At 45.3% G+C, this 18,232-nt stretch overlaps 1 protein-coding gene across 1 annotated transcript; it reads left to right on the top strand.

Moving 5' to 3' along the window:
- Window positions 1–136: 136 nt before the first annotated feature.
- LOC119461249 (pre-mRNA-processing factor 17) lies at window positions 137–10,267 on the top strand. Its single transcript, XM_037722478.2, has 12 exons — window positions 137–323; window positions 436–522; window positions 725–854; window positions 1,007–1,236; window positions 2,508–2,604; window positions 3,580–3,794; window positions 5,707–5,854; window positions 6,190–6,305; window positions 7,122–7,332; window positions 8,665–8,765; window positions 8,868–8,911; window positions 10,039–10,267. The coding sequence occupies exons 1-12, from the start codon at window positions 138–140 to the stop codon at window positions 10,214–10,216; spliced, it is 1,743 nt and encodes a 580-aa protein (XP_037578406.1). The 5' UTR covers window position 137; the 3' UTR covers window positions 10,217–10,267.
- Window positions 10,268–18,232: the final 7,965 nt, after the last annotated feature.

Genomic DNA, 18,232 nt, shown 5'->3' with positions numbered 1-18,232 from the left:
CTTCTTTTGATAACTACTTTCATATAAATAATTGCGGCAATACTATCACATATTTTTTTGTATTAGCTTTAGCGGAATATTGTTAATAAGAGCCCTTTACATTGAACTTTAATCTTTATTTTATAAATGCGGTCCTAATGATGTCAAACTTCAATATGGCGGCGATGTTGTCAATCTGCGAGTACGCCAGTAGCGACGACGAGAATGCGACGGAAAAAGGAGAACCCAAGGAGGATTATTTAACGCTACCGAATACCACGCAGTCTGTTGTTGCGATTCGGAACAAGTACCAATTAAATGCAGCTCCAGATGTTGCCATCAAGGTGAGGAAGCAATAAACTCGAGCACGTTCAGTTGTGCATGCAGTTTGCCGAAAACACTACCATTTACTAATGATCGCGTTAGTAAAGTGGCGTTCTCTTACTCCTTCTGTAGGAGTCGGTTTGCGGAGTCAAACCAATCGACCCCACCAGCAAAGAACTACTGTTCAACCCGAAGTATGAAAACCTGTTCGCTCCTGTCGTGAGTATCAATGACTTGTTTCCGTTGTCGTGTGACTAACATGAAAGCTTTTGTCATAAGAAGCTATATTTGCCCGCTTCGATTGTCATTCTAAAATATATAAATTCACTGATCTAGTCACGTTCTAATCAACACGTCCTTTTCTCTGCCTCCATTGCAATGTTTCCAGTATCGTGCACACATGAATGTGTCTTTTTTGCAGGTTGGGCCGGAAAACCCTTTCAAGAGTCAGCAGCAAAAAGCTGTTAAGAACACCTTGGCTGGATACGTCGAGCCGGCACATGTAAATGACTTCCACTTTGAGTCGCAAAGGCTAACGTTTAACAGCTATGGTGAGTGTAATTTTGGTTTAGCGAGGCACCGTGGCGGCAACTGTAGAATCGCTAATAAACTAATTAATTACAAGCGTGTGCTCTACTACCACTGTCTGGGTTCGTGTGCTTTGCACAAGACTTCACAGATATTCTCCTATCTTATTACGTAGGCTATGCACTCGACCCCACGGCAGACGGATCCATGGATGAGGGCCACAAGATGGTCAGTTCCACGGACGGTGCTTCTTCAAGCAGTGCCCTGACCGTGTTTGAAAAGACAAAACCTCGACCGGGCGACAAAAGGAAGAAAGCGAAGAACAATGACCCCTCAGACATTGATGGTTTTGCCGGACCTTGGGCCCCATACAGGGACGAGAGACGGAACGTTAAGCCGAGTGAGGTACAGCCGAGCCTCCCCACGCATTGCTTGCATTTCGGCTTTTGGAGTGTGACTCGCAAAGAAATGCTGCGAACATAAGTTTGCTGTTGCATGGAGATAGAGAGTTCTAGCTTGTCCCTAAACTTCATACTGTTTACGGATTACTTGGTTACCCGAGTCGTGGATGGCAGTAGCAAAGCTGGTAGCGACATCTTGTGACGTTTTGTCCAACTGTGATATGTTTGAAACATTTTTGTTTTGCATAATAATTCTCATCAAAGGAAAATTATAAACGGATGCATGTTAATGATAATATCGCTACCGACGCTTTGCATGAACAGTTAAGTAAAATATGACAGGTCATTGGCAGTATTAGCTTATTTTGCTGTCTGGTTAAACTCTGTGTCGCGAGTTGTCGTTACCAGTGTTGTTGCAGTACACCTCTCCGATAACCCAGTATTCCACGAATGGTAATATGCTTACCGAAAAGCTAAAACTCTCTAATACCTGAACCTATCAAGGTCTTGCCTTGCTGTGGTAAACGATTGGATGTTGGTGTAAAGAGCGTTGAGGCATTACATTGTTTACAACTAAGAAAAAAAAGAGTGTGAAGACGGGACACACAGTGAAGGAACTACACAACAAAGTGCAGAAAGCAGGAGTGCAGTTGAGTTTTAGTGCACGACACAAACTGGGAGCTCTCTGCAGAAAGGTAAACACTGACAGGCATAAAAATATAAAATGTGAGAAGAAACATGCAAATAAATGTGTAGAATGCAAGAGCACAGTTGTATATGATATCCATTGTCATGTGGATGCAGCGTATAAAGTTGTTTGGGGTACAAAAATCGGGCATTACCGGGTTTTACCTGAGAATGAAGGACCCTGAGTTACAGGACAAATGGGTGATGCTATAAAAAACAGTGTTTGATTGTGCCGCTTTTTCCAATCTGTGTACTGCCTTTTCTTAGTAAGCCATCTACCAATCAGCGCACGTAAACACAATTCTGCATTTACATGTAAAGAAATGCTAGAAGCTGTAAACACAACATTGCTAAACCCATGAAAGTAAATTTCCCGCTGGCAAGTGATCTTGCACATAGGGGTTCACAGCTTTGATCAGAACAGTCCTGTGACTTGTGGCATTTTTACCAGCCGGTTTTGTTTTGCACATGAGAAGTAAGGAAATAGCCATGGGAAAATTCTAATGTCTGAACTGCTTCCTGGCGATGCATGTGTCACAAATGAGAATGCTTGTGGCTCCAGTTATTGCAATGCTGTGCAATTCACAGGAGGAGCAGGAAGAACTGGATGAAATTATGGCAAAAAGGAACAAAAAGGGTCGACGTACCGAGGATAAGCCGATGGAAGAGAAGACAGTGTTGCACAGTGAGTGGCCCCTCTGTATTTCTTCTCTCTTATCCAGGTCATGTTAAACATTCTTATGGTTCGAAGTGCATTGTCTGTAGAGCTGTTCCTGCTTTGCACGACACACATGCATGAGCAAAAGTATACATACCAGTGTTTCCATTGTAAAACAGGTTTTCTTTGCTGCCTATGCATGTCACTCAATACTTCGGACTGCGATCTAAACTGAGGATTGTAACCTTCACCGTGCACTCGCCAATTTCAGTTTGTGTGTCTAAGTTATAAACAAATTCAGTTTTTGTTACATACTTTTGCTCATGATTGTACAAACTAGACCAGATTCAACACATTGAGTTCATGTGCTCTGTTCAGTTGTCCTTTGACAGCAGATGAGTAAACTCGTGTGAAATAGAATGTGATGTTCACGTGCTCAACCCCATGGAGACAACACTAATGGGCTAAGTGCTAATTTCATAAGAAAGAAACATGCTTAAGCTAACAGAAAAAGATCTTTCAGTTCCCATGTGGCAGCCTTGTTCACATTGACTGCAAATGGCGGTGATTAGATGGTTGTGTAATTCTCACATGATCAGCTGTTTTAGTGGAATGGGGACAGTTTGCTACTTATGCTTTACACCAGTTCTTAATGCAATTCACCCTGACCAGACAGCCTTCCATTCAACTTCTCTATTATCTTGTAGTGGTGAACATTTGACAAGGGTCTTGAAAAGGAACTAGTAAAAGAATATGCATAAATTTTATCATTTACTTTATTCGTGTAAACATAGGTTGTAACGACAAGCTGTGCATTGTTTGTGTAATTTGTTTGCTAAAAATCATTTGGAAGTTAAATGCTATTCTTGCTATTTCTTTCAACTCGGCTCCCAATGTTATACCCTACTGGTTTAACGGCCCACAACCACCAACACCCCCAAAACTCTGACATCACTCTGCTAAATTTATGCTTGCTGACGCATGTGCTTCACGCCGTTACAGTCAAGGACCCATACGACTACCAGGGCCGGTCGTTCCTGCACGTTCCACAGGATGTGGGCGTGAACCTTCGCTCGAGCGAGCCACCCGACAAGTGTTTCCTGCCCAAACGTCTCATCCACACATGGTCAGGCCACTCAAAGGGCCTGTCGGCAATCCGCTGGTTCCCTCGGTCTGCCCACCTGCTGCTCTCTTGCAGCATGGACTGCAAAGTCAAGGTACGCCCTTGCCCACCCGTAGAGTAAGGCAGGCAGGAGTGCTGACTTGCCTGATAAGGCGATCAACTTGTGCCAAGCCAATTCTAGCTTTGTGGAGCAGCGCACAGGTGGTGTTGAAACATTACTATTCCTAGCAACAGCTGCACTCTATGTCGCCTGTGCCCTCTCACAATACCAACAATACTGCAGGCTTTCAGTGCAACAAAGGGCCTCTTGTACCTTTTTTCTAGCTGCAGAACAAGCTGGCACAATTTGATGACATGTAGTCACCACCACTCTTTACAATGTGTTCATTGTTCGGCTAGCTGACAGGCACCGTTCTTGCAAATGCACAGGCTGTGTTTAAGCAAAGCTTTATAGGCTCACAAGTTCGGCGGCGGTGGTGGTGTCACTCCGAAAAGTGGGCCGATCCTGGTGATAGTGCAGAAAGAGTCCAAGCTCATTGGCACATACCAGGGTCAAAAAAAAAAGAAAGAGAGCGAGAAAGGAAAGAAAAAAAATCACCACGAAGGTCAGCGAAAGAAAGAGAGGGAGAGAGAGTAATAAAGAGAAAGAAAGAGAGAATTAGATACCGTAAAAACCGGACTATAGGTCGAACCGGAATATAGGTCGACCTCCCAACTAACCAAATCTAAAAATGAAAAAAATCTTTTTTAATGGCAAAAGTAGCAAACCTACTTAAAACCGGACTATATGCTCTACCCTTACCTTTAAGCAAATGCGACTCGGCCGGTTGCACAATGGTGACAGAATGAAGTTGCGTTGCTGGATTTTTGAAAAGTTTGACCTATATTCCGGTTTTTACGGTAGAAAGAAAGGTAGAGAGAAAGAAAGAAAATTGCCACGAAGGTCAGATACAAACACGACAAGCTTCACTTACCCCCATTTTCTCGACAGGGAAAGGGCTGGTGATTTTTTCTTGTTACCCTGTTCGTTTGGCAGCGTGCATACTGATGTTTTCCTTGGGAGTGGTGCCAAGAACTTTACCACAATTATAGAATTTCAGGATTTGATAGAGTGGTTGGCAAAACATATTGTGGCTGTTTGAGTTTCAAGTGCCAGACTCCAGAAATGTTACAGTAGGGGAAGCATGTTGGCAAGGTTCCAATCTGTAATTCGTTGTTGAATGTTGAACCTGCTGGTCCTGCTCCCGGTGCCGACCTACATATGTGGCAGTGCGGAAAATAAACCGCAGCGAAGGGATACGGGATGGGCACAGTTGTTCCTGACTTCTGGTCTGTATGGTGCAGTATCTGCTAGCCTGCATGCTCTTATCTCTTTGCTTATGTCTTCAGTGAAGGATGACAAATATTCCTAAACACTGGTTTGAGAAAGTATACCTAACAGTGGTCAGTGATTGCATCATAGTCAACAATAACCTCGTCAGGTAATTGAAATTCGTTGACTGACTGCAGATAATACATGTGGAGACACGGTAAACAATGTCGAATCAGTTTTACCCCTGGGTGGCACGGGCAAGATTAATGCAGTTGTATACAAAGTTGCTGCGACACGCACATATTTAATGACAATAAATGGTGTGATGACGATAGGTGCAGTGTATGCAATACGTCTGTTCGCCAATCGTAATATAACTTTAAAAAGCTAACTTGCAGAATAATTTATGCAGAATTATTTCAGATTACCTCAGAAATGTGCCTTTCGCGTGCAGTCGCAGCTGCTACCTCGGGAATGAGAGTATGCATTTGACGGCCAAATGAGTTTTGAGAATGCACTGCCCCACAAGTGAGATTGAGCTTTAAAGCAACATAGCAGTTGATCTTATTTGTTGTGCCCTTGTGGCATGGGTATTACTCGTCATCCTTCTCTGTGACAACCTCATTCTAGTAAACAGTACACTGAACTGTCTTTTTAGATCTGTCTTGCTCACGGCTGGCACTTTTGAACGCAGTTGTGGGAGGTGTACAACGAGCGGCGCTGTATCCGGACTTACAACGGCCACCGGCAGGCGGTTAGGGACATTGCCTTTGACAACAAGGGCGAGCGCTTCCTCTCGGCTGGCTACGACCGCTATGTCAAGCTTTGGGACACGGAGACGGGTGAGTGGCATGCATGTCCTGGTTTGAAATGCGAGGCAGTTACGCACTGGACATGCACGAATGACACTAGTTGCGTTTGAGCAACTGCAACCTATTTTTCACTTGGCTTTACGATGTCTCCATGAAGCACAGACACTGGACTGTTTTTCCTGACGCAAAACGACAATTTTTATTCACAGCATGCACACACAGCTGTGTATATTGCATGTTTTTACCACTGTACTGTTTATGTTTCTAGAATTGTCACTTTTCACAATGATTCGCTAGGAAATATCTTCGAGCAAACACATGCCTACATTCTCACTGCCTGGCAACCCTTTCTTGCATTTATACAGGCAACTGCATAGCAAGGTTCACCAATCGCAAGGTGGCTTACTGTGTCAAGTTCAACCCTGACCACGACAAGCAGAACCTGTTCGTGGCCGGTACCTCAGATAAGAAGATAGTCTGTGTGAGTCCCACTGTCGCAGCTTCTGTTTACATTTATTTGTTCCATTGCTGTTGCTTGGCTTGTAGTTATCAGAAAAAATGTGTCATGTATTCATGTGAGAAAAGGCAATAATAATCTTTATGTAGCTGCAAGTACTACCATAGTGTTCAGTTTTAGAATTTTCGTTTTGTTTTCTTGGTTTATGGTCACGAGTTGTGTGACTTATGACGAAAGCTCGCTGTGTTCTCATGATGTTTTTACTTGAAAAGACAGTGGGCCATCTGTGTTGAAATTTTCCTTTCCAATTTTATTATGCTTATTAGTGCTACATCTGATGTGACGACCGAAAAAATGTTTTCACTTGCTTTTGTGCACAAGCTCAAGTGTCACGATGTACACATTGCATATCTCAACATCTGTCATTAGAGAGCTTTAAATTGCTGTCTTTAATAGTGTATCATTTGAGAGACCAGTTTGTACATCTTTATGCACTCTGGACATTTAAAAAAATGTCATTAGCAAACTGAAAGGCACCAGTTGAAGTAGTATATACACAACTTTTTATTTATTTGCTGATGCCATTAACTTATAGGCTCTCATAAAAGCATTTGTTACTACTGCTATTTGGTTCACTTTTATAATCTGCATACAGCGAAAACTCATTTACCTCTAATGACCTTTGCTACTAGGTTTATGTGACAGTGTCACAACTCAAGTTGTAGACATATCGTTCCTAATATTAGAGATTATGAATGGTTATCATTGCTGCTGCTATCAGTGTCTTGGCGAGTGACACGTGACATTTACAATTTCCATTTTCTTTTTGTTCATGAACAGTGGGACATCAGAACTAAAGAGATTGTCCAGGAATACGACAGGCATCTTGGCGCTGTAAATACCATCACATTCGTTGATGACAACCGCCGCTTCGTCTCCACATCTGATGACAAGAGCATGCGTGTCTGGGAATGGGACATCCCTGTCGACATGAAATACATTGCGGACCCTTCTATGCACTCCATGCCTGCGGTCACACTGTCACCTAACGGTATGTTGTAGTGACTTCAAGGCAGTTCTGTGTGTCTGTGTCACTAGGCTCAGTGACAACATAAAAATTCAGTACAAGCTCCAGCCATAAAACAGCACTGCACCGGCCCATTCTGTGCCTCCACATTTGAAAACATGATTACCTGAGGAATGTCGATATTGAAAAAAGTTCACTTCTGCTGTAAAGTCACAAAAATGAGCGACCATAGTTGGCTGGTGCATTTATACAATTTCTCTTTGAATTGTAAAGCAGTGTATTTGCCGCTGCATTGTTAAGTTGTCGCCAACCATAGCTTTGTGTTTCTTGTGTTGGACATTTCCAGAAGCATACTAAGTACAGAACTGTATCAACATTAATTAAGTCAAAACTTTTTTTCTGAAATGTTCAAGTGAAAGAGGGAGGAGAATCAACCTTAGTGTCAAAATATGGTGGTTGGTAAAGGCCATCACTGCATACTCAAAATAATGGAAAGACAAATAACTGTGAAAAGAATGGGCGAGCTGAGATGGTGTTTCCTCGTGTGCCGTCTTGCCGCGCATTTAGTGCTGGAGGCTGCGTAATCTTGAGTTTCGGAGACACTTTGAAATGGGAGGGCAGACAAAGCATTTGCTTCCAGCTTCTGGCGCTTTTCATGGTAGCGTCTTCCCACTGCAGGTGACACTATCATCCGCGGGAGGGGGGCGAGTGGACGCGAAAGTGTGGCTGCCTTTGCTTCGTATCGTCGACATGGCATGAGACCGTATCTTTCATCGCTGACTCAAATTCAACAATTTTTTTTTCTACTTTCATTTGCTTTTTCCAATTGCCCAACAATTCAGAAAATTTTGCGGCCCCTTCCGTGTAACAAAAATTCATCGGCAACTGTAGTTATTTACATAAAATATCAAAGTTTAATATGACATTTCGACATAACGAAGCAAATTGCCGATTTTACCTACTTCGTTATATTGCAGTTTAACTGTATATAAATTTTGCATCTTTCTGCATCCGGTATGCGACATTTACTATGTATTGGTCGTGTGCGCAAGTGCTTCACTGCAGCCAATGGTCCCAGAAACACGTCATCCGCTCACTACGTCAAATTATGGCATAATTTGCAGCACAAACTCAATGCTGCATCAAATTACATGGTACAAACATATATGTTTAATATTTGATAAACAATTTTTTTGTCGGCAAGTGCGAGCACTGAGAGAAGTCTCTCTAATCTTCGTAGTGTTGCCTGCGATGTATGAAATTGAGTATAGGCATACCCAAACCCAATTTTAGACGCTTTTAATTGATGATCCTCCGTGAGCATGTGGAATAACGTTTCCATGGTGTTTCTCGCAGGTAAATGGTTGGCATGCCAATCAATGGACAACAAGATTATGATCTTCTCAGCCCTTAATCGTTTCAAGTTGAACCGGAAAAAGACGTTTGAGGGACACATGGTATGTGTTTTCAAAAATCATCGGCACTCTGGGTCACACTCGTTTGTCTCATCTCCTGTGCCTCCAGTTTGACTAGAAGTGGTCCTTTTATTGTATTTTTAGGTTGCCGGCTACGCTTGTGGTTTGGACTTCTCACCAGACATGAGGTAAGCATGTCACTCTCCTTTGCGAAGTAACACAAGAAGCAGAGCTAGTGTTGAACCAACTTTGGCCCATATTGGCTGGGTAGTGACAACATTGGTTTTACAGTAGCCTCTTTTGCTGCTACATTGAGCTACCTAGGTGTCTGAAATGTGAAAAACATGTTAGGTTAGGTTTTTTATAGCTAGGCCAGAAAGAAAAGTAGCGCTGCAAATGTGTAGGAATGTCAGCAAGCTCCATTAAAAGCAGCTTGCACCTCTTATCAATGAAAGCTATATTGGAAATCACACCCTAATTGTGCTTTGTGATGTTTTTTGTGCTTTCTGGTCAGAAATATTGAATTGAATTGAATCTTTATTTTCATTTATCATACATGAAGGATGGCGGGAGTAAAAGCTGCATAATAGCAGCTTGACTAGCTGTATATCCTACTCTTAAGAATTATCTTGCACCGGCTGCTTCGTTGCTGTGTTTGTGACTTGGGGATGGTGGGATTAGTCAGCTTTTTTTCTTGATTATCCTCACGACGAGCGTGCATTTCATTATGTACTGATAAGGCAAAATAAATCAAATCAACAGCCAAATAGCACCATCGGTCATTTTTAGGAGTGTGCGAATAGTGATTTTTGAGACCGAATCGAATATCGAGTAGTATTTGAATATTGGGTAGCTGTTATCACAATTACTATAAAACAATGTTGACATCCCAGTGTCCTTAAAGTGTCATTACATACTATGTTATGAAGTGTTGTTTATTAGAAGTACGAATGGAGCAAACAAGTAGTTTCTTTGCGTGAACATAGCTCTTCAGAGAGTGGGAATGATTTCTGTGCAGACTGTAAAGTATGGCTACCTAGGTAACGTAGCCTGCTCCGCTACGCAAATTCTCATGTTTTATGTATATATGCTATGCCCGTGGGGCTGAAAATTTACCATACTTGTGCTCCAATTTTATGTCTATTTTTGTGCAGTTAACTTAGTGTAATATTCTCTAAGTATTGGAAAAATATTTGCATTTATGAATAGTGACTATTCGATTCGAAGACCGATTCGTTATTCGAAAGTTTTGAATATTCGCACACCCCTAGTAATTTTTTTCTCCTTGTTTTAAAATTCTGTCATTCTCTTGCAGCTACTTAATATCTGGTGATGCTGACGGGAAGCTGTACGTTTGGGACTGGAAGACAACAAAATTGTATACCAAGTTCAAGGCCCACGATGCAGTTTGTATCAGCACAATCTGGCATCCACACGAAACGTCAAAGGTGGCCACTGCTGGCTGGGACGGCACCATCAAGTTCTGGGACTAAGCACAACACAAAGCATTGCTGTAAATAAAATCACTGTATCATATTAAAAAAAAAAACTGTAAAGTGGTAAAACCGCCTCTGTTTTTGTAAGCTAATGCTATGGAGAAAAGACTGAACAAACATGAAAACAGGCATCTAGAACTTCATCTAGATGGAGCTGTCTAGATAAAGCGATGATTGCTGTAGGAATCTTATTTCAAGCAGTAGATACTAGTTTCAAAGTGTTGTTGGTGGGCTCATGATGATGTGCTTTGCAATATGAAAGGCTGTACGTTGAACGCCACTGCACTCTGTGGAAATAGAACATAAATTGTAAAATTTTTTATCATGTTGACAGATAAGAGTTCATGTCTAGTCAGCTTCCCACCAGAGGCACTAGCTCGGAGTTTGAAAACAAAAAGTAAGCTACAAAAAAAGTAAATTGCAAAAAAAATTTTAAGGAATGCCTTCTGAAGGCTATAGGACAAATGGTGCTGAATGCCAAGGTTCAATACTATGGTGATCGAATCTTTCATAATTTGGCCAAACTCAATTTCAACGAATTCCAGGGAAATCGCTAGATAATTCCATAAACACAAAATTTGACCCGCCTCCCCCCCCCTCCTGATAATATTCTGTTGCCACAACCACCTGACACCTTCAGCACCTTGACATTCAGAAACCGAGTTGTTTAACGGTAGAACTGTGCCCAGGGTGCGCGCATCCATTATATCAGTGTCTAATACCTGTCGCCCATCGTAGCAGGGAGAAACGGCATCTGTGCATGACCGTAAATCTTATAAAGATTTCATTTGCAAAACGGCAGCATGGCGAGTACAGACACCTTCTGTGCATAGCCTTTTAGCATAAAGCTATTGCAGCTAGTTTTTTATCATGTTTATGTTGGAAATGCATTTTCCGTAAAGGAATGTTGACATGCAATTCTTTTTTTACTTTTTCTTTTTTGCATTATATGAAGGTATAGACCCTGTAAAAGAAATAGTACATGTACTAGCATCCTGAATAATTTACTACATTGCAGTAAAACCTTGCTATAACGAAGTTGAAGGAAAAGCGATACTTCGCTATATCCATTGCTTCATTTTAACGATTGGCTGCCAGAAAAGGCGGGAATGTGCCGTTAGTAAGCATTGGATAAGCCGATGCGAAAGCACTCTGCGCACCCGGCGAGAAGATCACTTTCTCTAGCGCTACTGTCAACGCAAAAGAACAGATTGATGGACTAGTTGGTATTGCGTTATGTGAAGTAGAGCACAAACAAGCACGCAGCAGGATGACAGATGAAATGCTCGAGCTCCACCGTTGTCGCGCGCACTCATGTAGCCACGTCTTTCGGTGTGTATTGTTAGCGTATACACTGACAGGGCACCGCAAACCTCCGATAACTAATTAGTACTGCTTAAGAGCTGCACGCAAGCGCAGAAACGCATCTGTTCAAACTGTCGTCTAGTGCAGTGCGTTGCACTGAATGGGGAGCGCTGCTAGCCTCAAGAAAGGGCAAAAACCTGAGACAGCGTCGGCGTCCTAGGCGTAACCAAGCGAACAAGCACAGCGAAGGATGAATGACGGCGATAGCGAAGAGAGCGTGAAGAGGAGGGTGCAGCGGAACCATGAGGTTGAGGGTATGGCGAAAGCGTGAGAAGCTTAGTGCCGCGCAAGACGGGCTCTGCGGCGACGATGGCGCGAGAGTAGCGGGCGTCGTCTGTTCACCGATGACGCCAAGCATAAAGGATGCGGCGAGCGCATCCACCGGTACCCTGCCTTTCCCAACCCGTTTCTCTCTCATGAGCGGAGGTCTGTCTGCGGCGGCTGCTGTGAATCGCGCTCACATGTCACCCACGCGCTGCCTCTCGCGATCTCCAGATTAGCGAGGCAGTCGCGCTACACTTCGCTCCGTTTGCGACATGCCGCACGAGACATTGTCTGCGCCAGCCAATGTATCGCGAAATGCAAACACGTATACAGCTGCACTCAAATTTCGCATTAAGGAGCATCATAATCGACGGTGACTTTTTTTGCTACCATTCGTCGAGACGATTACCCAGATCCCGGCGGTGCGGCTTTGTCCGATCCAATGACGATGGACTAAAATAATGTAAAATGGATCATTATAAAGCGCTATCCATTAGATGCATTAGATAGCGCAGCATATATTGAGGCCTTCGTACTAGGGTGCCTCAACAGCAGCGCCGCCGCACTTGGTATTGGAGCAACTTCGTACAGCAAAGCCACGCACTGTTTCAGCCAAGGCGCAGAGTGCTGTGTTGCACCAAAGCGCTATGACGTTGGCATTTCTCCATGGTGTTGCCACATAGCAGTGAGAGGCAGCAGCGAGTACGCGTGTGACCGCCAATTCAGCAGCGCGGTCAGGTTACACGTTGCCAGGTATAGCCGATAGCTTGCGCGAGTTTTTTTTTTAGTGCGGAAGCATTGCTATCGGGAGCGCTGCTAGCCTCAAGAAAGGGCGAAAAACCGAGACAGCGTCGGCGTCCTAGGCGTAACTGAGCGAAGGATGAATGACGGTGATAGCGAAGAGAGAGCGAGTAGGAGGGTGCAGCGGAATCACGAGGATGAGGGTATGGCGAAAGCGTGGCTACATGAGTGCGCTCGACAGCGGTGGAGCTCGAGCATTTCATCTGTCATCCTGCTGCGTGCTTGTTAGTGCTCTACTTCGCAATACCAACTAGTCCATCAATCTGTTCTTTTGCGTTGAGAGCAGCGCTAGAGAAAGTGGTCTTTTTGGTGGGTGCTTACCCAATGAGAGAAACCGTTCATTCGTCCCGTAAGGCGATCGCTTTCCGGATAGCGCCTGCAGCAGCGAGAGAATTCGAAAATCGTCGCTCTGCCTCTCGCTTCAACGCCAACAAAGCGGCGAGACAGCGCTCACGGAGCTCTCAGCACACGCCGCGCTCTGCCCCTTTCGCAGATCGCTTCCAAGATACGGGCCCGCGTGTCTCTCTCCAGTGCGAAGTGGCAAGAACACAGCACACACGAAGCTATCAGCACTCGGTGCACTCTGTCCCCATCGCAGATTGCTTTCAAGATAGGGCCCACACGGCCGTGCCATGTGCAGTCGCCTCCGGAGTACGGTTAATAATGGTTGGACGCGGATGGCTAAGGCGCTAAAGAGCGATAACGGCTTATAATGATCGGAACGTCATCAGCGCTCCTGGCGCCGCCGTCCGTACCAGTTCTTGTCGCCGCAGGGCTGTCGTTTATACTGGTCGGATCAAGTTTCATCACATTGATTATGACGCTGCGCTGCGTGGAGATGAGCAAGTGGCACAATGCCTACGCATACATAGACATCTCCCAGAGGAGTTTCTGCATGAGTTTTTTACTGCTGATTCAGACAAATCATAAGCGCCGTCCCGCGCCGCGAGATTTCGGCCTAGTCGGCGCAATATGAACAGTAAGCTATCATTCTGGTGTTTTTATTTGTTATATTCATTCTAAATAAACTTTTGCTTCGTTAAAACGAGATTCTAAATGCATGGGATGCAGTGTTTATTTCGAGGGGAATTACTATTACGCCCCTTATGGATCCGCCAGTGAGTACAAGTCATGTCATCGTCTTGCTACAGTTGTAGCACACACGCTCTCGACACGCAGACACAATGGTCTATCTGGAAATGCTTTGCAAAACCCCACACGATGCGGGATAGCTGCAGCAGTCTGGAAATATTCCCACAGTGCGGTGTATCTACTTTTTTTTATCTCTCTCATATCCCATGGTCCGCACACTTTTGATTCCGTCTGTACCTTTCAAGTGAAGTATTTTCTAGGATATATCACTGAAATACCAGAACGCAAAGCTCGGTTTGCTGTGTTGGCCCACCATTTCTGTTACCGCCATCGTCGTTGACGGGTCGCCTACTCATCTTCTGGTGCTATTAGCCCAAGAAAACTTGTAGCAGATCTTCTCGACAGAGGACGTTGCTGTGACAGTATAATGTTTTGTATAGCACATGCCTCCAGACCCTTGCGTTCCAAGGGCCATGTTAAGACAGTATAGTGCTTCTTGCAAACTTTTGCCTATATAACATTTTAGTATATCATGTCATTCTTTCGCAACGTATCGTTTGTGCCCGTAGTACATCTCATTAGTCATCGTCGTAATCTTAATACATATGCACTTTACGGCGACTGTTCTTTAAGGCCCCTTTACCGCCAAGTCACATCTACCTCTGGCAAGTCATCGGTCCACTGCAAACTCCCAAACACTGGCCTGGCACTCTTTGACCGTACTTGGCCCTTGCACCACAAAATGCTGCATTCATAATCTTCGGTTTTGCACTTAGCTCGCCAGCATAACCGATTAAAGGGACACAAAGAGAAACACTGAATCTGTTTAGACTGATAGAGTATTAATTGAAAACTCTGTTCTCAATATATTTTCTATAATATTGCGATAATAGGTTTGTTAGTCAAAGCGATGATGAAGGTCAAAGTGAGTTTTTTTTTTTTAATTTCGCGCCAGAACCCCAGCTCCGGTACGTCAGAGTGGCGTCACAAATTTCAGATTAGTATTCCGTGCTTGAGCCGGGTATTGGCTCAGTAAAAGCTCCCGAAACTTGCCGTGTTCAATCTTTGGGTCCTTTCGAACGCACTGTAGTCAATGTTTACCGATAAAAATATTAATTAGGCAATAGCAGATGCCGTCATAAAACCATGTCGTCACGTCGAGCTGGTGCGGGAACTCGAAGACAGCGTCGCTGCCCGTCTCTCTTTTTTGCACCCTTTCTGGCTTGCCACGCCAGTTATCGCGTTAAGTGTTGTGTGTTTAGTATTGCAGCGGGGCAATTTACTAATACAGGGGAGATATATTTTTTTTTCTTCAGTAAAAATTAACGGACTATTACGATACTACCTAGTGCGAAATTCGAGCGCAGCTCCATACGCGTCTTCACTTCGCGATATATTGGCTGGCGCGCAGACAATCTGTTTCGTGCGGCACGCTGCAAACGGAACGAAGTGTAGCGCGACTGCCTCGCTAATCTGGAGATCGCGAGAGGCAGCGCGTGGGCGCGATTCACGGCAGCCGCCGCCGCAGACAGACCTCCCAGACGACGCTCGCTACTCTGGCGCCATCTCGCAGCCATCATCGCTGCACTACGCTTTTCTCACGTTTTCGCTATATCCTCCTCCTCGCATCTTTCATCCCCGCTCCGCGTTCGCTCTTTCATCCTTTGCTGCGCTCGTTCACGCGGTTAGCCGACGCTCGCCGCAATATGTTGAGCTGCATTAGTGAACTGCAAAGCACGGAATTTACGCATCAACGACAGGCCGTCCAGAGGGCCCGCGACGTCGCCGAGAGCCACCACCACCTCCCGGTTCCGTCATGGGAGGAGCCACCAACTTGATTGGGGAGCCAATCTTTTATTGCGATAGCAATTATATGGACACTTCGAGCGAATTTCTGCCGTCGTCGTCGCCGTGAGGTTCCGTATAAAGTCCAAGGGATATAAAATCGTCGCCGCTCGCCGTATGTGCGAGTGAAAGCGCGCCTTCACGCAAAGCGAACGCACAGCGGAGATCAAAGGCGACTTCCGTCGCGCGAAAGGCAGTGGGGGCATGGGAGGGAGGGGGGGGGGACGCTGTGCTGCGCCACCAAATGCGTATCTTGCAACCGGGCCCAAGGGTAACTGGCGACGCAATCTCCCACGCGAAAGGAGCAAAGCGGGACGGCAGCGCGGGAGGGGGCTTCTACTCTGCCAACAAATGCATTCTTGTACTTTGCGCCTGTGCCGGCTGTCGGTGTTGTCCCGCGCACCGTATCTTGAAAGCGATCTCCACACGGCTCTGACCTTTGTATGCGCTGTGCTTACGCCGCTCAGTTCCCGTTGAAGCGATAGACCGCGCGAACCTTCGCTCGCTGCGGCGGCCGCGCTTCCCCACGCCCGCGTTTTGACAGTGGTTGTCTGCGATCATCGAGTCTATTCATGTTTGCTTGTGCGCCCTGACACCACGCTTGTTAATTCAGTTAGTAAGCGAATGTGTCAAGTTTATGCAGGCGATAAAGCTACTATCCGTGCTCCTTATATCTCTCTACTAATTTGCTATCGCAATTGATGCTTCGCCTTTCGGGCGAAACTGCGACATTTTTTTTTCCTCAGGACCTTTCAATAAAGTTCTTGTCAACTGCCATACCAATAAAGTCACACTTGCCGTGGGAGGTGGCTTGATGAGTCACAGAAGACGCAAGAACGATTGACCGGTGGCGACGCCGTCTTGGAAGTTTCCGCAAGAGCTCTTAGTGACATCATAGATATCTAACGATGAGGTATGCGCTGGCGCTATAGTTGATTTTCGTCGATAAAGACGGAGTACGTTGTAACAGGCGAAGCCTGAAGTAAGCAACAGTGACGAACTTTTATTGAGGCGAAATACGAAAAGGAATACTTTTATATCCGTTGCGTCACACTGACGTTCCGGCGCTGATGTTTCGGCGTGAAATTCAAAAATGGAACTTCGTCCTTAATTTTATCTGATAATAATAAGCCCATTATCTCGAAATATACAAAATAGAGTATTCAAACTATACTTTGTTAGTTTAAACTGATTGACTGTGTGCAGCACATGTAAACGGGGGCAGTATCCATCGAGACACTGCGCGACAATCGCAAATTTTTGCGGGACCTTGTGCGTCACGCACATCCCGAGTGGTAGCGTGCGTGCTTGTATTTCGGATGCCACGGTGGGCAATGATGTGGCGGACGAAGACGACGTTGTGCGCCTCGCGAAGAGGCTGTTCTTGAGAAGACTGCGGTGGCAACACTATAACAACTTTCGCTTTAAATAAGCGAAAGTCTCTCTCTTATTCCAAAAGTGCTGCCTTTTCCCAGTTCGTGCGAACTGCATCCCAACTTTTCCATTGACGATTCCATTCGCTCCTAACACCTCGTGTAGAAATATAAGTCCTGCAGAAATTAAATGGCGTGGGGTTCTTTTTTTATTATTGCGATAGCAATTATATGGACACTCCAAAGCGGATTTCTGCCGTCGGCGTCGCCGCGATCCCGACGCTGTATGTGCGAGTGAAAGGGCGCGAGGGACGCGCGCTTTCACAGGGAGCGAACGCACGTCGAAGAGCAAACGTGCGTTCTGATGATAATGATAAGTGGTTCTTGAGGGAAAGGGAAAGGTTGGCGCTATCTTCTGCACATGTTCCCTGAAGGGCTGCAGAATCAAGCGTCTCTTTCCTCCTTTCCATATATAGAGAGCAAACGCGACTATTTCCGTCGCGCAAAATGCTGTGGGGGGACGGGAGGGAGAGAGAGAGGGGAGACGACGTTTAGCTGCGGCACCAAATGCGTATTTATACAAAAACGCCGCGCGCGTTCGGTGCGAACGCGGGCAAAACGCCGACGGCGTCGACAACAGTTCTGCGCGTTGCTGGTGCTGCTGCATGTCCAAGTTTATACAGCTGATAAAACTACTATCCTTACTCTGCCTTTCGGGTGAAACTGCGACAACTTTTTTATTCAGGCGCACGTAGAGAACCCAGATGGTCAGAAGTATAACCCGACGGTTTCTCCACAGCATCCCTCACAGCCCAGTACTGCTTTAATTAAGATGTCAAATTATGCAGGTCTAACAAATAGTGTGGCTGTATATCCAGAGGAGCCCAACCTGTGGTGACCTCGGTACCTTACCGAGTCTTCCCGTTTTCCGTAAATTCTGGTAAATGTACGTGCTTATTAGGCGAAGTATTTTATTTTATTGCGATAGCAATTATATGGACACTCAAAAGCAGATTTCTGCCGTCGGCGTCGCCGTCGCCGTCGCCGTGAGGTTCCGTATGACGTCAATGGATATGAAATCGGCGCCGCGCGCCGAACGCTGTATGTGCGAGTGAAAGAGCGCGAGGGGCGCGCGCTTTTACGGGGAATGAACGCACGGCGGAGAACAAACGCGCGTTCTGCGCCGTGCTCCCTTAAGGACTGCAGAAGTAGGCGTCTCTTTCCTCCTTTACAATCACCATATATGTAGAGCAAACGCACCTTCTACCGACGC

The sequence above is a fragment of the Dermacentor silvarum genome, chromosome 8 (genome assembly GCF_013339745.2).
Source record: "Dermacentor silvarum isolate Dsil-2018 chromosome 8, BIME_Dsil_1.4, whole genome shotgun sequence".
NCBI classification, from domain to species: Eukaryota; Metazoa; Arthropoda; class Arachnida; order Ixodida; family Ixodidae; genus Dermacentor; species Dermacentor silvarum.
The sequence above is the reverse complement of the archived record's forward strand: the minus strand, read 5'-3'. Positions and strand labels throughout refer to the sequence as shown.